Here is a 25,819-nt window from a genome sequence, read left to right on the forward strand (position 1 = left end):
TCCGCATCCCACCGCCGGGTGCGGCAAATATCCCTGCGGGGTGGGAAAGGACGCCTCAGTTCCCCCCGGGAAAGTGCTGCCGGCTGGTGCCAGGGCGCAGCGAGCGCGCGCTGGGAAGGCTGCAGTGTCTCGGCAGCTGGATCCACAGAGGAATGAGGCGCGGTCCCAGAGAGGTCGAAACGTGGCAGCGGGTCCCTCACAGAGCTGGGGGTGGGCTGAGCCCGGGGTGACTGAAGGGCAGGCCGGGGAGGGCCGAGTCTGGGGACTTTGAGGTTACAGCCCAGCGCTTTCCCGCGCGCTGTCAGTCAGGGGGCGTGAGGTACCCGGCTGCCGTTTGGTTGGCTCATGCTGGGCGAGCCCGCCCACGTGTCCTTTTTCTTGTTCGCGCGCGCTGTCAATCAGTGCTCTGGCTGCTCGCGACGGGGACTGAGGCGCTTTGCCGCTCACCACCCCCGCGTTGGCTCCGCCCCTTCCCTGCCTCGCTTCGCGCTGTCAGGCAGCGCGGGGAGCCCTGCTGCATGCGAAGGTTCTCTCCGTTTAGCTCGCCTGCTCCACAGCTCGCGCAGCTTTGGCCCCTCCCTCTCTCTCCCGGCACGAGGGCCCCCTGACGGCCTGCTCTGGGCTTGGGTCGCGCGGAGCTCAGCTTGGTAACTGTCTCGCGCCGCCCTAGCTAGCCCCGCCCATCTGCGAGCAGCCCAGCTCCGTCGGAGAGGAGCGGCTGAGTCGGCTGCTGGGCTCGGTTTCCTGCTCAGTGGGCGTCAGTTGGGCCTTGCTGGGCCCCGCCCCTCCTTCCTGCCGGCTGGCTCTGAGCTGTCAATCAGGCGCCGGGCCCAGGGGCAGGCGGCGACGGCGGGCGGAGAGAGGCAGCTACGCCACAGCCCAGCGGCGGCCATTCGTGGAAAAATAGGCCGTCCCGCTCCTCCCAGCTCCGGCTGCGACCGGCCTTCTCCCCGCTACCCCACCCCACCCTCCGCCTCCTCCTCCTTCTCCTCCCCCCCAGAGCTGCGCCTCAGCGGGCCATTAATGCGGGATGAGCGGTATGTAACCCCCTCCCTCTCTGCCTCCCTCAGCCCGCTCCACCCTCCATCCCTCATCCCCCTTTCTTCTCCGCTCTCCCCTCCAGGCCCCTCTATCCCGCCCTCTTTCGGTCCTCCTCTGGCCCTCCTTCTTCCCCCCTTTCTTCTCTTCCTTCCCTGCCCACTCCGCTCTCAGTCCCTCCTCTTTTCCTCCCTCCTCCATTCTCCTTTTCTCCCCTAACCCTTCCTCCTGTGCACATCCTTCCCTCCTTCGTTCCTCTTTTCCTCCCCTGTACAGCCCTCCTCCTGCCCCCTAAAGCGTCGACGGCTGCTCAGTGGCCGTCGATGCTTTAGGGGCAGGAGGAGGGGGAGGGTTGTGGGTGGGATTTTCCCCGCTGTCTGGGAGAGGAAATCAAACCTCCTCTTTATGGGTGTTAACTCTCCAGCCCTCATGGGTTGGTTTCAAACCACGTTTTGGGGACTGGCTCTTTTGTCATAATGATTTGGATTGTGGTTTTCAGAGCTGTAAAATCGAAGGGATTGGGTACCAAAGAGGAGGTGCTAATAGGCTTTGCTGTTGTATAAAGAAAGGTAAATAATTAATCTGTTATGCTTCATATTTTTTTGCAGATCAAAGGAAGGAGGAAACTATGCCCACAGAGGGAGATAAATCTCCTGAGGCAGAGAACAACAATAATAAAAAAAGTAAAACTGGAGGCTCACAGGTAACTCATGCACACAAAAAGGGAACTGCACACCTCTTAAAACGAAACGTGCAGTTAACTGTATTTCCTATTCAAAGCATCTTTCTTTGGGGTGGGTGAAACATGAATGGTAATCTTGACTGCCTGGACATGTTTTCTGGGTGGATTATACCTTAAACTGATAAATGGCTTGCTGTGTATTGAAGAATTTTGTAAAAAGGACTGGATTGAGGAAGAAGCACTTTGGCAGTAGTTTTATCTATTGGCAGTAAATGACCTTATTTTTCAAGCATATGTGAGGATCTGAGAATGTACTTCCTCATTCAGTACTTATGATCTCTCTGTGTACTAAAACTTCTTAAGCATTTTTGTGTTTCCTGAATAAACTTTGATAGTTGAACTGTCAGAAATAAATCACACCCACTCTTTTTTTTTTTTCTTTTTTCTTTTTTCTAAATTTGCTGCTGTTTTCTCTGTTTATGGGTAGGATTCTCAACCTTCACCTCTGGCTTTGCTGGCAGCCACTTGCAGCAAAATAGGGACACCTGGTGAGAATCAATCAACTGGACAACAGCAGATTATTATAGATCCAAGCCAAGGTTTGGTGCAGCTTCAAAATCAACCACAACAGTTAGAATTAGTAACAACTCAGCTTGCTGGAAATGCTTGGCAGCTTGTTGCTGCTGCTCCTCCTCCTGCTTCAAAAGAAAATAATGTTTCTCAACAAGGATCTTCTATTGCTTCAAGCACAGCAAGTCCCTCCAGCAGCAACAATGGGAATACATCTCCTTCAAAAACTAAATCAGGTAATTCTGCTACTAACCCTGGACAGTTTCAAGTAGTACAAGTACAGAATCCAAGCGGTAGTGTCCAATACCAAGTGATCCCACAGATTCAAACAACAGAAAGTCAGCAAATTCAAATCAATCCTGCCAATGCTACAACTCTACAAGATTTACAGGGTCAAATTCAGCTCATCCCTGCAGGGAATAATCAAGCTATCCTCACAACTCCAAACAGGACCACTTCGGGGAATATTATTGCTCAGAACCTGGGAAATCAGACAGTTCCAGTCCAGATTAGGCCTGGTGTTTCAATACCACTGCAGCTGCAGACTATTCCAGGTACTCAGGCTCAGGTTGTAACAACCTTGCCTATAAACATTGGAGGAGTAACTCTCGCATTGCCTGTGATAAACAACATGGCAGCAGGAGGTGGTTCTGGACAGGTTGCCCAGACTGCTGATAGTGGAGTTTCCAATGGGAATCAGGTAGTAACCACGCCTGTCACCACCGCTTCTGTTAGTACTATGCCAGAATCCCCTTCATCTTCTTCCATCTGTACAACCACTGCCTCAACGTCTCTGACTAGCAGTGACACTTTAGTAAGCTCGGCAGAGGCAGGCCAGTATGCAAGCACAGCAGGCAGCAGTTCAGAGCATACTCCTGAAGAACCTCAAACAACTGCCACAGAATCAGAAGCCCAGAGCTCCAATCAGCTTCAGCCTAATGGACTACAAAATGTGCAGGATCAGTCAAGTTCACTTCAGCAGGTGCAAATTGTAGGTCAGCCTATTCTACAGCAAATACAGATCCAACAGCCGCAACAGCAGATTATTCAAGCCATTTCTCCACAGTCATTTCAGCTCCAGTCAGGGCAAACTATTCAGACCATCCAACAACAGCCTTTGCAAAATGTTCAGCTGCAAGCAGTGAGTCCAACTCAGGTACTCATCAGGGCTCCAACTTTAACGCCATCAGGACAGATCAGCTGGCAAACTGTGCAGGTTCAGAATCTTCAAAGCCTTTCAAATTTGCAAGTTCAGAACGCTGGGTTAGCCCAGCAACTAACCATCACCCCAGTGTCTTCAAGTGGGGGTGCAACTATTGCCCAGATTGCACCAATGGCTGTTGCTGGTACCCCAATCACACTGAATGCTGCCCAGCTTGCTTCAGTGCCTAACCTCCAAACAGTAAGTGTTGCCAGCCTCAGTGCAGCGGGTGTTCAAGTTCAAGGAGTTCCAGTTACCATTACCAGTGTTGCAGGTAAGTGTTTTATCACGTATATTTTCTTTTATTTAATAGTGTTGGGCATTGAGCGTGGTTTTGCTTATACTTCTGGATTTAACATTGTAAGAAAATAAACTAACATTTTTTAAAATATATTTTTTATGATAGATCAGGGGTTCTCAGACTGGGGGTCAGGACCTCTTGGGGTTATGTGGAGGGTTGCGAGCTGTCAGGCTCCATCCTAAATTCTGTTTTGTCTTCAGCATTTATAATGGTGTTAATTAAAAAAATACTTTTTTTTTTTTTTATTTATAAAGGGGAGATTACACTCAGAGGCTTGCTATGCGAAAGGGGTCACCAATACAAATGTATGAGAACCACTGAGATAAATGTATTCAGATCTCCTATTTGAGGCCTTTTTCTAAAACTTAATTTAATTTGATTAAGTATCTGTCATTTGAAATTATATTTGAATAAGTGTTTAGAACGTGTGTGACAAAAAAAGGACCATTTACTATCAGTTTACCAAAGGTATGCTTTTTAGGTTTCTCTGCAGTCTGAGACTCTAGTAGTAAAACTTTATATTTTTATCCACATTTTCTGCAACAAACTTCGGAGAACATTCAACTTTTTTGATCTAATACTGATAATTGCTATTCTCAGATGACATAGGTGAAAGTGGAGATAGCAAGTGAACTTCAATAATCTTGTGACCAGTACTCACTTCAGTTGATTACAAAATTGCTTATCATTATGTAATTTCTGCACTATCTTCTGCTTCTTTAAGCTGATCCCTTTACAGTCAGGGTTTTGCAAATATATCATATGGATGTCGAATGAGTAAAATGCTCTGAACTTATACATATAGAACAGTGATTCTCAACCTGCAGGCCACTTGCAGCCCAATCAGCACACAGCTGCAGCCCATGTGATAGTTTCAGGGCCTCACAGGTAGTATATATGTTGTGTGGATGTGGCCCACATAACACACAGAGAGCTGCATATGTGGCCCACAATGATAAATAGGTTGAGAACCACTGATACAGAGCATAATTCCCATAGTCTGTTTAAAAATTGCTCTTAGCTGTGATTCATTGTTTAGCATTTTAAGTCTTAATTTATGTTGTAATATGCTTGTCTGTCTGCTCTTCTGATAGGTTAGGAAGAACTGTTTTTAAATACCTAAATGCTGTTAAATAAGAATTTTTTCATAAATATTCTGCAGAGTCTCTGCAGTTCCACAGTCAGGGAGAGGGGGGAAACAGGTGGTAGGGGCACGTATGGTGTGTGTGTGTAATATATAAAATGTTAAAATTAATTTTCATATGTGAAGTTTTGGCCAAAAAAATCACTTTTTAGTTGACACAATTTAGAGATTCTTCCCATTTTAGTAGTAAGGAATAGAAACATCTCCAGTGTGTAGACTTATATCAGATTACCGCTAGAAAAAGTTTGCTAGTATGGATATACCTAGTGAAGATGCAGCTTCTACCAGCAAAAAATGTTTTTGCCAGAATATTTTATACACGTTTCTTGAGTAAAATGAACTGTTCTGGCAAAAGCACTTTTTTTGTCAGTGAACTGGAGCTGCACTAGAGGTTTTGCCAGTATTAAAATAAATAAATAAATTGTTTTATACTGTCAGAAGTCTCTAGTATAGATCTAGCTATACTATTGTACATGTATGCATATCTGAGCAGGACATTTCATGCCAAATGAATTAAAACTGTTACAGCTGTAGGCCTGAGGATTCTTCACCTTTTTCAGGGGGGATTAACCATCATTTCTATCGTCTGATAAGCAGACCTGAAAATTAGTAGAGTTTTGTATCTCCTGTGGTACTTTCTTTTCATGATTTTAACTATCAAGAACTAGTTTGTAATGATGCCATCATTACTGTGTATTTTCATTTTCCTCTGCAATATGGTGTTCAGGTCACTTGCTTGGATTATCTGGCTACAGGTCACTTGCTGAGATATATCTTACTTAATTAGTTCCCTTCCATTGTAGGGTCCTTGGGCACTGGTGCACCTCTGTCACTTCTAGTCTCTATCTGTGGCATGTAATAATGTGGTCTTCTATGGGCTCTAATACTTTGGTCTGATTTCAGTTGGATTTAGTGTGCTGGTGCAGGGTGGTGGTTGTAGCCTGTGATACAGACAATAGGTCAAACTAGATCTGATGGTTCCTTCTGGCTTAAACTCTGACACTGTGTTGCTATTAATACTCCTGGGCTTCTAACAGTAAGTTTGTTTCAGCATTACAATCTTGACCTTTGGCTTCTCTGGTTCAAACAAATTATATTGCACTCTGGGAATGCATTACATAGTTCTGCTGTTGTGCTAGCTGGCCAATTTGGATCGGAAAATTGTCGTGGATGGGGGATTTTGCATATAGTCAAAAGAACTCATTCGCATTAAACTGCGTATAGGGAAGACTGCTTGGGGAAGCAATATAGGAAACAGATTTTCTGTTTAGGCCTCAACTGTGTACTAGGCATTGGTGGGAATTTGCCTGAAAGGATAATATTTAGTACTTTAACCATGCTGCTGTTCACACAGTTTACCAGCCCAGGTTATGTCATCTTCTCTTGTAAGGACGAGGAAGGAAGACATAAAGTAGAGGGAGAGAAATCAGATGACAGTTGTATGGTACTATGGAGGCTTCACAGTAGATAAAGGTTCTTGCCTCTTGTCCGTACCCCAAAAATATTAACATAAAATTAACTGAATTTTACTTGTGGCTATCACTAGTGCAAAGCCTTAGTTGATAGTTTAAATTACTATTCATTAGGAGACTCCATAGACTGCTAATTCACTATGATCTGATGTTGCATGTAGAAATTAGATTGAAGTTTAGTGACTTAATGGAGATTCTACCACCATTTATAAATTTAATATTTTTAAAAACACTGCTTTTTGCTAGAAATGTTCTCACTTGCATAATAGAGGTGCACTACTATAAGCTAATAATTATATTCCATTGTCATAGATCCATAAATACAGATGAAAAGGGGAACTGTCATAATTGTCTTCAGGTAGTGTATTTTTTATTTTATTTGTGTTTTGCAAAGTAATGTTGTCCATTAATAAGCTCTGTTTTAGCTTTGGCAATTTGTTTCATGTCTATACTGTGGAGGGGGTCACACCAGGGGCTCCTTGCATTCCTCCATTTTACCTCCTCCACCTACAGCTCTGTGTGCCAGACTCACATCCCCCTCTATTTCAGGGATTCCTGTGACTTCCACCTCTCCAAACATGGAACTCTCTGTACCCCTAATTTCCCTCCCCCAATAGCAGGGGCTCTGTGCAGTCCCTTATTCTCCCCTGTGCTATATGCCAGATTCCCTCAATCCTCCCCTTATAGGGGTTCCCTGTGGCCTCCCATGTCCATCTCTTCTCCCACGCTAGAGGCATAGTGTGCCTGTTTCCTCCTCCCGTCTTATGCCAGAGATTATATACATACTTTCCTCACTTCCATTATTCTTTCTGTCTGGGAGATAGATCATTCGAGGTGTCAACATCTTAAATTCTATTGGGATGATAGGCAGAGAGGAGATTGTGTTATTTTGTTGGAAGGCACTCATGAATGCCATTAACCAGTTGTTTGACCTATAGATTGTTGCAAAGGCACTTAAAACTGTGGCTCTGCTAATAAGAGGGGCTCCATGAATCCTCCATGTTTCCCTTTCTGGCTTTCTGATTTTTCCCTAAAATCAATAGGGTTCTGGCAGTGGATGCCTAGAACTCTTCCTGAAATTGTGGAATTGATTGGGTGTGGGTGATCAAAAATTATCATGTTACAAAGGCACGAACAGAAATGTTGTCAAGTTGAACGCCAGGACTTTGCAAGCTTAGTCAATAAAGTAGTAGTGAATAGAGGATACTTTATTAATCATTAAATATATGTATGGCATACTTGACAGCCTTTTTACAATAATCTATTGCTAACTTTTTTTTTTGTCCTTTTGATAGTCTAGTGTAGTTAGCCACTATGTAAATTTGTCTTAGTTTATGCTGTTCATTCCACTCTCATTTGTAAATGTTTACATCCGGTAATGTCAGATTTATTGGAATTCCAACTTTCATCGTTGAATTCTGACATGATCAATGCAATTAAGCTTTGTCCAGCATTTATAGTGAAGACATCTATTGAAGCATCCCAGTGTAATAATTAACCCTGGGCTATTCTAGCAGATAACCTCAGGAAACTCATGGTGTTAGCTGCTAGATTTCAAACTGATGTGGAAAGGTCAGATTTACATTCTGAAAAGTTGCTTTCTCCTAATGCTCAATATGTAGGTCATGAATGGACTGTAGGTTGAAACCTTGAACTTGCTGAGGGCACCATAGAGCCATGTAGTTCTACTCATCCAAAATGCCTAAAGAGACATAGGGCCTGATCCTGAAGTCAGCAGAAGTTTTGCCTGAACATGGACTGTAGGCTCTGGCTCAGAAATTGGATGTCTCAGCTAACATAAGGCAAGGAATCATTGCATTCTTCCAATCTGTTAAAAGGATTGGTCTTTACCTGTTCAGTTTTGAATCCAAGGCTTGATCTTGGTTTCAGTTCTTGGTATTATGAGGACTGTAAGATTGGGCTTCTAGTTAGAATGTCTTGTGTGACTTTCAGTACATACTATGTGCTAGTTCATGCTGTCCCTCTGGAATATTTTATTATATGTATTGCAGTAGTGCTTAGTAGCCACATCTGTTATGTTAGTATTTAGCATCATAAAGTCATCTCTGGAATACAGACTCTAACTCAACATTTTTTAATGTGGGCACAGAGAACTTGCTAGGGTGAGGGTAACAGACAAGCCCTCTGTTGTCCAGAATCTTAGTGTAAACTAAGGTCTCTATCTGGTAGGATTGTGAAGAAAACCTTTAAAAAATTACCAGTATTCACTGATACAGTAGTGCCTATATGAGTTTTCAGAGAACACGATACAACAGCTGTTTGTGAAATACCCTATTAATTTCAGTATTTGCTAACTCAAATTCTGATTAACAGTTTTGCCATTTAAAGTGTAATTATTTAATTGCTCATCAAAGTAAAAAAGGAAACTTATGAAAATCTGCTATATCTCTTTTCAGGAAAGCTTTTAACAATACATGATAAAGTTGGAGGGGCTGTGGTTGGTTTTCTTTTTCTGAAAAGATGGGTGGGCGTTGGACTTGGCATTCAGAAGTTGAAGAAATGCTGTTGTAACTTGATGACTGTTCAGAAATACTGTGTTTTGCAAAATTTCATTCATGTGATGTTTTTACAATTTTATTTTTTTTCCAAAAAAATAAGTTGGTAGACAACTTCAATTTCAGTGTTCATGTTATAAAGACCTTTAGTATTCCACCATTAGCTGTTCTGAAGCAAAGTTCTTTAAGTTTGACAAATGACAGGAAAAACAACTATTGGGTTTTTTGTTTTTGTTTTTTTTTTCAAATTCTTCTCACATAATGGAGACAATAAGAACCAAATGATTGAACTTAAGTGTCTGAGGGGGAAATTCAAGTATTACAAAACCCTTCAAGTATTTAGGAAAACATATACACAAGAGGGGTTAAACTAAGTTACTAATATGCACTATTAAAGCTTGAAAATTCTACTTGCCCACTTAATTATAGCAAGTAGGAAGCTTTCTTTTTCACTGCTATCAGCTTCTATAAAGAAAAGCTTCTAGTCATTACAGTTACAACATATATAAACTTTGTGACTGAAGCAGTCACCTTCAACATCTGGGGACTGACATATCCAGTACGTTGACAGCAATTCTCAACTTTGTCAGTATAGATACTTGTGGGCAACAGTGAAACTAGCGAAGTGGAAAGAGGGAGAAAAAGTTCATAGCCAAACCCTGGCAGGCACACTTCAGCCAGAGGAAAACAAATAGTCCTAACTACAGTTTTTTGGCAAGATATTCAGCCCTTTCATGGGGATAAAGCAGTCTGTTTCCCATGTTCTCCTTGCCTGTTTCTCATGGGCTGGCCTGAGATTCTCTTGCCTTCCAATCTAGAGACATAATGAAGCCAGGAGAGAACACTTTCTTCTGAGAACCCCAAGCTATATCCCCTTCATTTTTTAGATACCTGCCTGCACAAGTCCAGGTAGGGATCTTTTCTTTCCAGCTGGCAGACTCAACCATTTGTCCAGGGCAGGCTTAGTGCCTAGTTCTTTGAAGGCATTAATCCTTTTTTGTATCTCAGTGAATGGCTATGCACACTCCATCATGTGTGGTTGAGAAGGAAGGTAATCAGCCAGACGGTTTTTTTGGTAAGTTAGGAAAACTGTAAAAGGCCCTTTGAATCTCCCTCTTTTCCTCACCTCCCCCCATGTTAATTTATGTGCCCTTACTAGAGTATTTAGGAGAGCTTGATACCAAACCTTTCTGCTCTTGGAAGCTGTATGTGACAGAAGATTGCTTGTACCTCTTGGCTCTGGCAAATAGCTACACTGGTTCCTGGTCTTAACAACCGTAATAGCATGTGTAGTGCCCATAATACGCACCCTCGTAAGATTCTTTGAAGATCCAGTAGGCTCAATAGTCTGAGGCTACACAGACAGTTTCATTGTATACAAGTGATTTCTCCTCTTCTCTTCCTCTTCCCCACCCCCAATCCTCCCTGCCCCAGTTTCCCTAAGCTGCTCTGGCTTGGTGGCGATGCAGAAACAGTTTAGTTAGGAAAGAAGTTCCAAATTAATCTTGCAGTCCTAGCTCTGCAAGTACCCTGTCTTAAATAAAGTCTTCACACTGGACTGTAAACTCCTTGAAATAGAGACATCTTCGACTTACCTAAAGCACCACAAAAGCCTCTGGTAGCCTCTACATTAAAATATAACTTGGTCTCCCCAGTATAAAGTTGTGCAAAAGTCTTCTGTTTAGCAGGGTAGTCCTGAATGCATAAGGACATTCAGAGATCTGGAACCCCAAGAGGTATCTCTAGTTCAGACGGACTATCAGGTCACCATGTTATGATATATGTCTTTGGTATTTTTTGTTTGAGACACTGGACCTTTCTTGGCAATGAAAATAGGCCACCCCATCTGAAATTGCTGTCTCAGAAACAGGCTAAACAAATCAGTGTGGCGCTACATCTGAACTACTTTATTTTGCAGACGATACTGGAAAATAACTATAATGAAAGGGCATACTTTCTCCTTTGATTAGGAATGGACACTTACCTGTACTTTCCCACGAATTGTTCTGATAACAGCTCATGAACAAGCTTAAAGACAAACGTTTTCCTAGCTGGTATTGACACTGAGAAGTATGCGTTATTCTCTTTTTATGGATTGCTGTGAATGATTCTGCCTGAGGATTTGCCCACATCTGATCACGCAAGATCAGGGCACCCTACATACCAAGTCAGGATCCAATCTGTTTGCCTGGCTGCTGATAAGTTTGGTATCAAGCCCTCCTAAATACACCTCTGCCTCGATATAAATGCGACCCAATATAACACAAATTCGGATATAACGCGGTAAAGCAGTGCGTGGGGAGGCTGCGCACTCCGGGATTGAAGCAAGTTCAATATAACGGGGTTTCACCTATAATGCAGTAAGATTTTTTGGCTCCCGAGGACAGCGTTATTTCAGGGTAGAGGTGTACTCCAAAAAGGGCATACAAATTAAAGTGGAAAAGGTGGGACTTTAATCCTAGAGACTTGTGGGTAGTAAGAGCTAGGCAAATTTATGGTTTTTTATTTTTGTGTTTTGGTTGGTTGTGTTTTTCCCTCTCCCCGACCCCCATTGGTAGTTTTAAACAAAAACTCAACTCTGTTTAAGGTAAGAGAATTTGAAAATTCCCTCAAAAATCAGCAAATCAAAAATGTCAGTTTTGGGTTCAATTAAATGTTTCAAAATATTTTGTTTCTGTATGTTTTTTTTAAAGGTCTAGATTCCCAAAGGAGGAAGGATGGTTGTGCCCCCCTTTATAAATTCTAGCCCATTGTTCAGGGTCATCACCAAGGATGTGGAAGACCTGAGTTTATTTTCCCCTTTTGCCTGATGTGGAGAAGGGATATGGAACTTGAGTTCCCCACATTTCAGGAGAGTGCCCCCAGTGAACTAGGGGAGATGTTTTATCTATGCTCATTTAGTTAATCAATTAAATAGGTTAATTTACATTTTTTCAGATTCTTAAATTTTATATTGTTTATATTAAACGGTGAGTGATTAAATTTCTTATTTACTAGATAATTGTGATTTGTGTTAGGCCCTACTTGGTCTTTAACTTTAAATTTAAATTTAACTTCAATTTAAAATTTTGTTAGTTAAATAAAATTACCTATACGGTACATAAGAAAAGTTTTAAGTGCAAAATGTGTTTTGATAAACCGATTTGCTAAACAAAGAAACTGTTTCTGGTCACCATGGCCTTTAAGATCTTAGAACTAGCAGATGTCATTCTCTCTCACAAACCTTGTTTTTATTCATAGATTACTCCCAAGAGAATTATGTGCCAAAATATAAAAATTCAACACACAGTATTTTAAAATTCTGCAGATTTTATTTGTTAATAAATGTGGAGGCTCCAGCATGGCAGTGAGTGGGGAGCATGGGCACCTGGCTGCACAGATGTGGGAGATCACCCTGCAGCCTTCCCCAGGAACAGACTTAGCAGCGAGGCTGTACCTGACGCTGACACAGCACAAGAGCTGGGACTGCCCCAGAGGTCTATATCCTGGGAAGGTCGGGAGGAGGACTGCAGGGTTATCTCTCACCTCTATGCAGCCAGTTGCTTGTGCTCCCTACTCCATGCTAGAGCCTCAACATTTATTTATTGATAAATATAATTTGCAGAATTTTAAAATATCGGGCGCAGAATTTTTATTTTTTTGTTTTCTCTCTGTCTTTTCATTGTGAGATGAGTGGCATTTCAGCCTTTTTCTGCAAACCGCATGAAGCTTTCTTTAACCCACTAGACCAAACTTAAATATGTACTTTAGGTACCGGGCTGAATTAGGGCATTAGTTTAGTGGAGGCCTCACTTTAGATTTTCTTTTCTTTTTAGCAAATTCTGTAGCTGAAAGAGGTGATTAAATAATCCTGGAAAAAGATGGTACTTTCCTCAGCTTCTGGTTTTATACTATAGCAGGGCGCTGGTGCAAAAGCACCTAATTAGCCACTGCCTGCAGCGCCAATCAAGAGAAACAGATTGGGGCTGATGAAAAAGGCCTAATGCTGGCCTGAGGATTGGCAACACCTGCTGGCCTGAGAAGCGAAGGGCTATAAAGGCTGGGAGGGAGCCAAAAGGCAGGGAGCAGCGAGGGAGAAGTCAGTCTGTCAGAGAGGGAGTTGGAGGCCTCCTAGCTGAAGGCTGACTCTGCCTGTAAAGCTTGTATGTAGATGAACACTAGTGATGGGACAGCCTTAAGTAAATAAAGACACGGTTGTTGCACAACTCTGAAGCCTCTCTGAGCCTTATTGTGGGCCCCAGGAACAGGGGCGGGTTGTGAACTCTGGTACACATGGGGGCTTGTCCGGAATCCTTTGCCAGAGACACAGTTCGGAGGCCTGGAGATGGAGGGCACTGTGGCTCACGGAGGAACATGAGAGATGCAGAAGACACTGCAGGTCTTTTAGCAGTCCTCTGGCAGATGGCCCCGGCAGATGGGTACCTTTGAGTGGGTGGCCCTGGGCGCGGGATGGGATAGGACAACCTAGGCCCTGTGGCTAGCCCCATATCTTGCTGGGGAAGCACAAGTGACATATATGGCCCTGACGGATGGCCAGGCTAGAGACTGTGACGCTATGAAGTCATCTATCTTGGACTGCCAGGGGCTTTCATTGGAAAAATATTGGCAAAAGTTTTGGGCAGCCTGGTGCGCAGGGGGCATGCGGCCTCAGGCCTTTGCCCAAGAATTGACGGACTGGGTGACACGGTGGTTGAGGCCCAGTGCCCAAACAGTGGGGTAGGATATGGATCAGGTGATCCTCAAACAGTTTGTGCAGTGCCTCCCTGATAGCACGTGGGTCTGGATGCGGTGACATCAGCCTGGCACCATAGAAGCTGCCATCAAAAGGACAGAGGAATATGCAGAGGCAGACTTCCCCACAAGGGAGCGTCAGACCCTGCAAGAGAAAGAGGGGGCAAGAAACCTAATAAGCATCCCGCTGGGAAGTCGCTAAACAAGTGACGGGAGGAGCACAAGGGAATCCCTAGCTGCCCAGGACAGCTTGTATGCTGGCTGGCACTGTGGACAGCTGGGGCTGCTGAATTCTGTAGTTGGACCAAGGCTGTGAGCTGGAAGAAGAGGTGTGGAATAGCCCCATCCCCATGCAGGTGGGGAGAAAACCCCTGAGAGGTCTAGTGGATATGACCTCAACCTTCTCTCTCATACAGCAGCACTTAGTAAAGCCATATTGGCTTATCCCTGGAGAAAGGGTGATGGTAGAATGCATTCATGGGGATAGGGAGTATTGTGCAGGGAAGGTTTGCCTGGAAGTGGGTGGGGGTAATGGAGGAGTTGCCAAACTCCATGATCTTGGAATTGGATTGGAACCCTGCCCCAAAGGGAAAGAAGGCATGGGGAGGAGACCAACAGAGAAAGTGAGAGAAAAGGACCTGGAGGGAGGAGGCCAGGCCCCTACAGGAGTGGACCCTGAGAAAGGGGAGTCCCCATAATCTCAAGGGGAAAAAGTTACAAACCCTAGACAACACAGCCAGGATAGAGACCCTATAGGAGTGATGGAGGTCCCAGGATGGGAGCACCCGAGGGAGGGAATTTCTGTGATAAAGGAAGAGAAGCTGAAGAAAGTTCAGAGGGTTGGAACCCAAAACAGGGAGACTCAAACCCCAGTAGGAAGAAGCCCCGAACTGGAGACACGAGGCAGCCTCGGGACAGTTGGCGCCGATCCGTCTCCCCCACTTGGGAAGGAAGGAAGGAGAACATCCGGGACGATCTGACCAAGGTTGCAACTGGTGTGACGACCTCTAGGCAGAGATGGACTTGTGGGGTGGCCCATCCCCTACCCAATGCATCTTTTGTGGGTGGGGCATGTCAAAACCCCACAGGGTTGAGTCCGGGGACCACCCAGATGGGTAGGGAGGCCCTCCTCAGAGTAAAACCCCAGGCTGAGAAAAGCAGGGCCAAGCAAGATCAGGCCTGGCATCGTCTTAAGGGGGGCGATATGTAGCAGGACACTGGTGCAAAAGCATCTAATTAGCCCCTGCCTGGTCAGCACCAATCAAGGGAAACAAATTGGGGCTGATGGAAAAGGCCTGAGGGTTGGCAACACCTGCTGGCCTGACAAGTGAAGGGCTATAAAGGCTGGGAGGCAGCCAGAAGGCAGGGGGCAGCAAGGGAGAAGTCAGTCTGTCAGAGAAGGAGTTGGAGGCCTCCTAGCTTGAAGGCTGATTCTGCCAGTAAAGCTTGTATGTAGCTGGACACTAGTGATGGGACAGCCTTAAGTAAATAAAGACACCAGTGTTGCACAACTCTGAAGCCTCTCTGAGCCTTATTGGGGAGAGCAAGTGGGCCCCAGGAAAAGGGGCAGGTTGTGAACCCTGGTACAATACAGAAGGGAAAACAAAATCAAGTTCCACTTCAGATATGCTATTTTTCTCCCCCTGCCCCTTCCAACTGCAAACATTGTTTAGAAGAGCAGCCTTGTCCTTTGGATGTGAAAGGGGCTTAAAAATCTATTTTCAGTGGACCAAGAAATGGATAAAGATGCCTATATTCTTCTTTCATGATGTTCTCAAGTGCTTGAAGCTTTTCAATAATCAGTCTATCCATATATCAGACATACAAAGCATCCATTGATAAAGCCCTTTCTAAAAGCATGAAAGTTTATTCTGCAAGGGGCTCATGTTCGTGGGATAAGAAACATAGGGCTTTGCCTGTGGAATTCACAATGGTACCATTTTAGATTTGCAATTACTTCAGCAAGCTTTGTAAGACTGGCATTCTCTTCTTGATTGATGCAGCCTTTGTTCCTTTTGGGTGCCCTCAGTCTAAGTTAAGCAAGTAAAATTAAAAATACAAAATCTAAACGACTAAATTTTCCAGATTTGCTTCCTTATTTAATATCCTGTCCTTATCGCTTGCTAATTTCCATCAGTGAATGCATGTTTTATGCTTGCAACTTTTATTTTTCATATATGAGAGTATCCACTGGTTTGGACTCACCATTCCTATATACCGATGTTCTTGATTTAAAAATTACGCTTGCAGAAGTTCTATTATACCACAACCTATAGCATTTAGATATTCATTAACATTTTCTACATAGTTTTAGTTTCAGATTTTGAAACCCTCTCTGGCAAAGGGATCGTGAACTTTGATGTGCAGGAGCCTAAAGTGCCTCCATTATAATGGATGGTGCATATCTAACTGAACAATAGCAGAGATCATGCACTTGTTTGGCTATGAGAAATAAAAATTATAGTTAAAATTAATTTTCTCCTTATCTTAAAAACAGTGAGGACTAGAAACTTCAAATGTGGTCTGGTGTGAAGTAGTGCTGGCTGTCATTTTCAAGAAAAGTAGGTATATGTTTGGCAATTCCTGATTTCCCCTGAATGAATTCCTAGATGTTACATGAACACGTGTTGGCACTCCTTGTTCAATAAATAATTATAGACCTTGGAGGTTTATATTAAAAATCATAAATGCAAGCCCTTTTCCTGGAGGGAATAGTCTTCAAAATGTAAATAGATTGCTGAGTGTGTCACTGTGAATCCTAAGTTTAAAGAAAAATTTCAGAGTTCTGCTCCTTTCCCCTTATAATCCCGGCACTTTTGTCAATGATGCTAGCCTCCTCTGCTCCTGGCAGCTATAGCACTGAATTAATTACTAATTAACAACTCCTGGTGGGCAGCAGCATCTCCTTCCCTTCTTGCACAATGGGTGCATAAACATACGTTCAAGTTGTTCTTGATTTTGGTGGCTACAGCAGCAACGAAACCAAGAGGAAAAACTGTCAGCGTCCCTTCTCCAATACCAGTGCACTTACCTCCAACTCTCCTTCTTGCTGAGTGAAGATACCATCTCCTGACACTTTTGAATGCTGATGAAATTCAGTGATATTATCCTCACCATGTTACATTTAATTTTGGAAGAGCATGCGTGGGTACTACTAAACACTATAGAAAAATTTGTTACAAACAGCTGCTCTTTCTCCTCTACCCCAAAAGAATCAGTTAGGCAGGCCCAGTCTCTAAGAAAACAAGCCTCACACTTTTTCAGTAGCTTTTTCGTCTCAGTGGGTTTCCCTCAGATTTCTGATGCAGTCTCCTGCTGTACCCTGAGAGCTGTCCCAGGTCATCTGTAGAACCCATTATACAACACTAGTTCATTTTTCTTTGAGTCTCTGATTAAGAACTCGTGGGATTGGCAGGTTCAGAGGGAAAGTGGGGAAAGAGAGTGGCAGATATTGCACTTAGAGGGGGATATGTGACTTCTCAGTGCAACACAAGTGTCATGGAAGTCACTAACCAGGAAGACCAAGGGACACGCCATGCAGATCTTGAAACCCTGGATCTTGGGCATACTAATAACCTAAACATAGTGGGTTTGAGGTGGTGGAGGAGCAAAGTGGGGAAACACCTAGACTTCTACTACCATTATTTAACTAAAAAAAATTAAAGCTAGCTGGAAAAGAAAACTGAGAAAACTGGAATTTGAAATGCTAACACAGCTGCATACACGGACAAGTTGAGTCTTGGACCAAGGCAGTAGCGTGGAACTGAAGAAGTAGTAGGTCTATGATACCCTTCATGCCCTTGGTTTGCAGCATGATGAAATGAATGGCTCAGGCATGGACCAATTAATGCAGCTAATTTTAAATCTTGAGGTCTTAGGTATGTGGAACGCAAATATACCTTGAGTGGAATACACATAGGAACCATCACCAAAGATGTTTTGTATACGTCAATCCCATGCTGACCTCACCACCTGGAATCCTGGTCAAAAAATTCTAAGCTGCAGGGAAGGAGGGCTGTCCGTGAGATCCACGTGTATAGAACATCTTGAACAATTGGTACTGTAAGATGATAAACTGTTCTTTGACTATCTGTACACATATGGATCTCATTCTCAATGATTAGCCAGTAGTTAACTCCTCCAGGAGCTAGGAGCTAGGAGCTCATCTAAATAATAATTGCTGAAATGCCTGATCAAACAGCATCAGAACTGGAGGCTGACAAGGATAAATAGTGACTGGAGAATGTGTGAACAGAGCTGTATGAGGCTGAAAGCTGTGGAGCAGCTATGGGAATTCTACTAAGACATGCTGCTCAGGTCACCTGTGGCATGGTGGAATGAAATGAGAGATGGAGTAGTCAACTTACAGATATCATAGGCTGTTCTAATACAGTCTGTGATCCATTTTGAAAGTCTTTATGCTGAAATAGTTTGCTCTTTGGGCCTATTTCCAAATGGCACCAGCAATCTCTGCGAATTGCAGAGGTAATCAGACAGTACTCTTCTCACATCCAAAGTATTAAGTTTTGCCTCCCCTAGAAGATGAACAATGAAAGAACACTAGGAAATGCATCTACTAATTGATATGAAAGTCAGAGACCACCTTAGGTATAAATCTGGAGCAAGGTCTCATAGTTACTCTGTCTGCATAAAATATCATAGCTGGGGGACCCATCATCAGAGCCTGAATCTCACTCTCTGGGCAGAAATGATTGCTACCAATAATGCAGTTTTTATTGTCAGATAATATAGTGAACACTATATTCATGGGTTCATGGGGTTCAAATGGTGGATATATCAATGAAGTAAGCACAAAGTTCATCTCCCACGAAAGGGAAATTTTCCTGACAAGTAGAAAGCTGAAGGCAATCCTTTAAAGAATTTGTAAACAGTGGGGTGAGACCAGGCCAAGCCATTTTGGACTGGTGGATGAGAGGCAGATACTTCTGCTACATGAACTTTGATGGAGCTGACTGAAAGACCTGACTACTTTAAAGACAAGTAGTTCATTATAATCAGAATCAAAGTTTGTAATGGACCAAATCTGCACTTAGAAAACTGTGAGGAAAACCATGTTCATTTTGCACTATATGTACACTTAGTGCAGGGGTGGGTAAACTTTTTGGCCCAAGGGCCACATCTGGCAATAGAAATTGTAGGGCTAGCCATAAATGCTCACAGGATTGGGGTTGGGGTGCAGGCGGAGGTTAGGTTTCTGGTTGGGGTATGGGCTCCAGGGTGGGGCCAGAAATAATGAGTTCAAGGAGTGGGAGGGGGCTCCATGTGGGGTGAGTGGGGGTGAGGGCTCCAGCTGGGGGAGCAGGCTCTTTGGTGGTGTTGGGGATGAGGAGTTTGCAGTGTAGGAGGGTGCTCTGGGCTGGTACCAAAGAGTTTGGAGGGCAGGAGGGGGATCTGAGCTGGGGTAGGGGATTAGGGTGCGGGAAGGGGTGTGGGATCTGGCGTAGGGCCGAGGGGTTTGGGGTGCAGGAGGGTGCTCCAGGCTGGAAATGAGGGGTTTGGCAGGCGAGGGATTAGGGCTGGAGCAGGGGGCTGGGACATGGGGAGAGACTCAGGAGTGCAGGCTTCTGGCAACACTTACCTCAAGCAGCTCCTCGAAGCAGTGGCATGTCCCTTCTTCGACTCCTACACGGAGGTGCTGCCAGGTGGCTCTGTACGCTGCCCCGTCCGCAGGCACTGCCCCTGCAGATCCCATTGGAGCACCAGAGGGGGCCATTGAAGCACTTAGGAGCCAGAGGGCGGCCATGCCGTTGCTGTTAGGAGCCACATGGAGCGGCCCCTGACCCTGCTCCCTGGCTGGAGAGCCAGAACGGGGCCATGCCATGATTTCTGGGAGCCATGTGGAGCAGCCCCTGACTTTGCTCCCTGACTGGAGCACTGGAGTGGGACAAGCTCTAGACCTCACTCCCCAGCGGGAGCTTGAGGGCCAGCTTAAAACAGCTGGCAGCCCGGATTCAGTCCACAGGCTATAGTTCCCCCCCCCCCCCCCCCGACTTAGTGGAGGATTTTCAGATCTGAAGTAGAATACTGGATCTTCCACTGAACAACTTCTCTCCACTGATGTCAACCACATAGCATCCATGCCATTGGGTACAGGGATGAAGGGTCTGGGTCCAGGTCAAAGTCTGGAATGCAGCCCTTAGAATTTGTGCCCATCCAAGGTGGATATGTTATAAAAAGATGTTCTGAGAGACATAGTAGGTCTGAAAACCTAAACTGACATGGCTGTGCTGGAGACCTAGGAAGGTCACCTCTCATGGGGTCATATCTGATCCCCAAGTGATCCACTTTAGGACTAATGGGGGCCCTAGGTTTGTTGTGCTTTGTGCTTCCATCTGGTGGCTGGTATAAACCAGTAGACCTGTGATCTATAGGATGCTACACATTATAGTTGCAGAGAAGCAAGGATCAGATTGTAAAAATAAATCATTTTATTCCGTGAAAACTAAGGGCAGATTAAAAGGGAAAGGAAACAGGCAGGGAATCAAGAATGTTAACTCAATGAGTAATCATCCAATCCTACAAGAATAATATAAATAACTCAAAAGCCCAGAACAGATTAAAAATAGTTTCCCTCCCCCAAAGTCTTCCCATGGGCCTTAGCTGCTGGTTGGAGTTGGTGCTTGAAGAAGAGTCTGGTACCCATCTCTGGGAAGTCCTGGTTGTCCCCTGTCTTGCAGCTGGCAGTCAGTTCTTCCTGGCGAGAATTCATCTTGGGTGTCAGTCTTTCCTTCATGGTCAGTCTCAAGCTCTGGCTATCCCCCGAATCCCAGTGTAGGGGAATCATACCAGGCTTAGCTGGAAGACAGCTCTTTCAGGTAGAGAGAGACAAAATGGAGTCTCAGGTCTTTTGTGGAAGAGAGAAACTCAGGAACTTCGTCTTCTACTGCTGTAACCAGATTCACTGTAGACCAGGGATCAGCAACCTTTGGCACGCGGTTTGCCAGGGTAAGCACCCTGGTGGGCCGGGCTGGTTTGTTTACCTGCCGCATCTGCAGGTTCGGCCGATCGCAGCTCCCACTGGCCGTGGTTCGCTGCTCAAGGCCAATGGGGGCGGCGGGAAGCAGTGCGGGCTGAGGGATGTGCTGGCCAATGCTTCCCACCGCCGCCATTGGCCTGGAGCGGCGAACCGCGGCCAGTGGGAGCCGCATGCCAAAGGTTGCTGATCCCTGCTGTAGATAGTTCTCTTCACAAATGCTGTCCCTGCCTGAGCTCAGCTAACATGCCAGAGTGGTCCCAGCCATGTGGTCCCAGCCATGGACTGGCTTTCTGGGGCCTACAGTTGTTTGGCCAAATGTGTCAGTCAGGTTCTGGTCTTGTAACTCTACTGTTTCACCCCCACTGCTGGGCTAGGTCTCAAGCACAGATTAGACAAGCAGTCTCAATTTCAGTTCCCCAAGGCTGTGTGGTGTTGCTAGAGGCTGCTTTTCTCAAATCCCCAAAATGGCGCACACAGCTACATGAGTTGGAAAAATTAGTTGATTTGTTAAATGAGCAATCTCTTATACAACAAAATGAACATATCTTAAGGTGAGGCCTAGAAACTTAAAAATATTTATGAAGCTCTGGGTGACAGTTAAGTGGCAAACTAGGCATATCAGACTGTTCCACTAACGTGATAAGGACACTTAAGGTCTACTGCCAAAGCACCTTTTTAAGCTTCACTTTCCCTTGGAGAACTAGCAAGGTTCATAAAAGGTATGCCCTTGACAAGTTTGACAAAAGATCAATGGACTTCAGAATTCTGGAGCTTCAGTACCCCTAAAGATTCCAAAGGGCATAAGAAGTTTTATATGCAGTACAGGAGATCATCTAAGCTCTGTATAAATCACTAACTCCTCTGAAGCTCTTATCTTCCAGGAGCTCATTCAAATTGCCTGAAGACCTTACAGAGGTGAAAGGAATTTAAGTAGTGCTTGTAAGCTCCTTGGCAGGAATCATCTTTTTGTTTCTAGCACACAGGGGTCTTTTTTCATTACTAGGATTCCTAGGCAGTACAGTAATAGAAATAATAAATAGGTCTTCAGGTATCTCTTGGAAGGTACCATACATTTTGGTGGTGGCCTGTCAAGACGGAGACTATTCTAATATTAAATAAATATTCTAATTAATATGGCTGCTAACTAGGATGTCACCTAGTTTTAAAAATGTTTTATTTGGACATAAATATACAAGAACATTTCATGCAAGTATTAATACATTTATGAATAAAACTGTTATCTTCTTAAAGCACCCCTTTATGTCTGATCAACCTCTTATCTGTGTTTTTGTTTATATTCCCAAAATGTTAATCAGATATTATAAACACTACTTGATCCTAATTTAAGACTGGCTGTCACTTTTTTCCAGTGGAAGGATTTTCCATACTTTATTTCTCATGCCAATAATGTTGAGGGAATCTGTTCTTTTCCAAAAAGCAGCTACCATACATCTTTATATACATAGTTGCTAATACATACAGGTACTTTCATATTTGCAGGGATACGAATATTTTCCTTGATAACGGAAAGAGAAAATTAACTTCAGCTTTACAAAATTTTTGTCTGATAAAGATGTAAGGCAATTACTAAAGAATGCTGAAAGTTTTAAAGAAACATTCGTAAGTTGTAAAATTTAAGGTAAAACAAACAAAAAAAACTACACAATGGTTAGAAAGAATAGAAAGCTGAGGTATCTGAAACAGCCTTAGCTCGCTTTCTTCCACCCGCATCTTGTTACCTAATATTGAATATTATCTTTCAGATTCTGTGATTTATTTTCATTAGTCCTGTCAAACGACTGGAAAAATCAATTGCAATTAATTGTGAGATTAAAAAATAGTCACAATTGCAGTTTTAATTGCACTGTTAACGACCATTTATTTAAATGTTTTTGGATGTTTTCTGCATTTTCAGATATACTGTTTTCAATTACAACACAATACAAAGTTTACTGTGCTTACTTAATATTATTATTCTTTTACTGCAAATATTTGCTCTGTAAATTTTTTTTAAAAAATAGTATTTTTCATTTCACCTGTACATTAGAACTTCAGAGTTATAAACACTAGAGTTATGAACTGGCCAGTTAACCATACACCTCATTTGAAACCGGGGAGGGGGTAAATTGAGTACATTATTGTTAACCGTAAATTACGGGGAGGGAAAGGGAAAACAACTTTTTTCTTCTACATAGTAAAATTTCAAAGCTGTATTAAGTCAGTATTCAGTTGCAAACTTTTGAAAGAACAGCCATAATGTTTTGTTCAGTTACAAACAGTTCAGAGTTATGAACAACCTCCATTTCTGAGGAGTTTGTAACTCTGAGGTTCTACTGTACAGGTACTGTAGTGCATCTTTCTATCGTGAAAGTGCAACTGACAAACGTAGAATTTTTTTTGCATTACTGCACTCAAAGATAAAACAATGTAAAACTTTAGAGCCTACAAGTCCACTCAGTCCTATTTCTTGTTTAGCCAACCACTGAGAGAAACAAGTTTGTTTACATTTATGGGAGATAATGCTGTGTGCTTCTTATTTACAATGTCACCCAAAAGGGAGAACGGGCGTTCACATGGCACTGTTGTAGATGGTGTTGCAAGGTATTTACATGCCAGAAATGCTAAACATTCATATGCCCCTTCATGCTTCGACCACCATTCCAGAGAACCTGCTTACATGCTGATGACGAGTTCTGTTCGATAATGACCTAAAGCAGTGTAGACCAATGCACATTCATTTTCATCATCTGAGTCAGATGCCATCAGCAAAAGATTAATTTTCTTCTTTGATGGTTTGGGTTCTGTAGTTTCCACATCAGAGTGTTGCTCTTTTAATACTTCTGACTATGTTCTACACCTCGTCACTCTCAGATTTTGGTAGGCACTTCAGATTCTTAAACCTTGGGTCAAGTACTGTAGCTATATTTAGAAATTTCATATTGGTACCTTCTTTCCATTTTGTCAAATCATTAGTGAAAATGTTCTTAAATCAAACAACGTGCTGGGTCATCATCCAAGACTGCCATAACATGAAATATATGGCAGAATGTGAGTAAAACTGTAGAGCAGAAGACATACAATTCTTCCCCAAGGATTTCAGTCACAAATTTAATTAACATATTTTTTTAACAAGTGTCATCAAAATGGAGTATGTCCTTTGGAATGATGGTTGAAGCATGAAGGGACATGTGAATGTTAAGCATATGTGGCACGTAAATACCTTGCAACACCGTGTACAACAGTGCTATGCAAACACTTGTTCTCCCTTTGAGATGACATTATAAATAAGCGGGTAGAATTATCTCCCGTAAATGTAAACAAACTTGTTTGTCGTAGCAATTGTCTGAACAAGAAGTAGGACTGAGTGCACTTGTAGGCTCTAAAGTTTTACCTTCTTTTGTTTTTGAGGCAGTTGTAACTTTAAAATGTTGATTTTTTTTGGTACACATTTTCATGATAGAGATTGTACTACTACTTATATGAGGCAAACTGAAAAATACTATTTATTTTCTTTTATATAGTGCAAATAGTAATAAAAAGTTATATAAAGCAAGCACTGTACATTTTGTATTCTGGGTTGTACTTGAAATCAATATATTTGAAAATGTAGAAAACATCCAAAAATATTTATAATTTTAAATTGGTGTTCTATTATTATTTAACAGTGCAATTAAAACTGCAATTAATCATGATTAATTTTTTAATCCAGTTAATTTGTTTTGTATTAATTGCTTGAGTTAGCTTCAATTAATTGACAGACCTAATTTTTAAGCTTGTGGATTGAATAGAAGTTGAATGAACCATTTGTTGTGGAAATGTTGTGAAAAACACCCAGTTGTCCCAGGATAAATCTGAATTTCAAACTTTTCATCATTTTTTCCCCTAAGTACTGCAGAGAAAAGCCTGTAATATAGACATAAGCCAAGTGATTTCACCCTGCTGAGGTAAAGATGACCCTCCTGGTGCAGCCTTGACCTGGAGCCAGCTGGTCTGGTTGGAGCTCTTTCAGACTAAGCATGTGATCCAAACAACTGAGAGCAGCAGGAGGACCCACAAGTGCTTACGATAAAGACTGTATTGCCAATGCTAAAGGTTCAAAACTCGTTAGTCAAGTCCCATAAATCAGGAGATTTAAAAAAGAAAAAAAGACTATTCATTATTTACACACTTGTTTCTGCGCCTTAAGGGTACGCTTCATGTTTTCAAACTGTTCTCCACAGCCACAAGGAATAGGAATTCAATTTATTTAAGATGAAAGCTGATTCCAACAGGTGAGTCTCTTAAAATATAAAATGTTATGAGAGTTGCCAGTGTGGGAGAGGGGAGCTGCCTCTTCTGAAGAAAGTAATACTGTCTTTGATTGAGAGGAGAGGACCAGACTCCTTTCTTTTGAATGATTTTGTTTTTTCTTTCTTCTTCCTCTGCTGCTGCCATTGATCTATTGTACAAGTAAGCTGGCTTGGAGGGAATTAACTCCTCCTCCTCCCTGACTCTATAGACCATAAATGTCCTTGGCCACTCTCACAAATTGCCCCAACCTCTTTCTGTCGAAGGTTATTTTTCCCATTGATGATAATTCATATTAAGAGCTCTTTGGTCTTGCTTAGTATTATCCCTCCATCTTCTTTTTGGTTGAAACCATAAAGATGTCCTTCCAAGAGGAGCTTAGCTAACTGTTCTGTCTTCTGTCATCCTAATTACATGCCCTACCTGGTTAAGTCATTGGGATTTCATTATATTTATTATATTTGGTTTTTCATAGACCTCCCACAGTAGCTATTCTATCTTCTTCACACACCATTCTCCATAACTGGCCCAAAAATTAATCTCAACACTTATTTTCTAAGGTATTTGTCTGGGTGTCTTCGTTCTTAGGATCTCTCATACATATAAAACAGTAGGCCATATAATGGTCTTGTATAGCGAAAGTTTAGTCTTTTTCAGTAGTAGTTTGAAGCTGAAAATTCTCTTCAGAGAAGTATCAGGCATTCCCACTCTATAACTGTGCCTTAATTTTTTCCCTTACCAAATTGTTATTGTTAATTAAAGCTCCTAGTTATTTAAACTGTATAACCTATTGATATTAATGGTCATCAACTGCTTAGTGAGCTTGTCCATTATTTTCTCATCATTGTACAACCATATATTTGAGTTTAGCTTCATTGAT

At 42.9% G+C, this 25,819-nt stretch overlaps 1 protein-coding gene across 1 annotated transcript in view; it reads left to right on the forward strand.

Moving 5' to 3' along the window:
- Positions 1 to 407: 407 nt before the first annotated feature.
- The window catches only part of SP4 (Sp4 transcription factor), a 44,570-nt gene continuing 19,158 nt past the window's right edge, over positions 408 to 25,819 (forward strand). Inside the window, exons 1-3 of the mRNA XM_030550732.1 lie at positions 408 to 1,037; positions 1,647 to 1,741; positions 2,208 to 3,765. Coding sequence (XP_030406592.1) covers positions 1,031 to 1,037; positions 1,647 to 1,741; positions 2,208 to 3,765 — 1,660 coding nt within the window. The 5' untranslated portion in view covers positions 408 to 1,030. The remainder of the gene's footprint in view (positions 1,038 to 1,646; positions 1,742 to 2,207; positions 3,766 to 25,819) is intronic.

Source organism: Gopherus evgoodei, chromosome 2, assembly GCF_007399415.2.
Source record: "Gopherus evgoodei ecotype Sinaloan lineage chromosome 2, rGopEvg1_v1.p, whole genome shotgun sequence".
NCBI classification, from domain to species: Eukaryota; Metazoa; Chordata; order Testudines; family Testudinidae; genus Gopherus; species Gopherus evgoodei.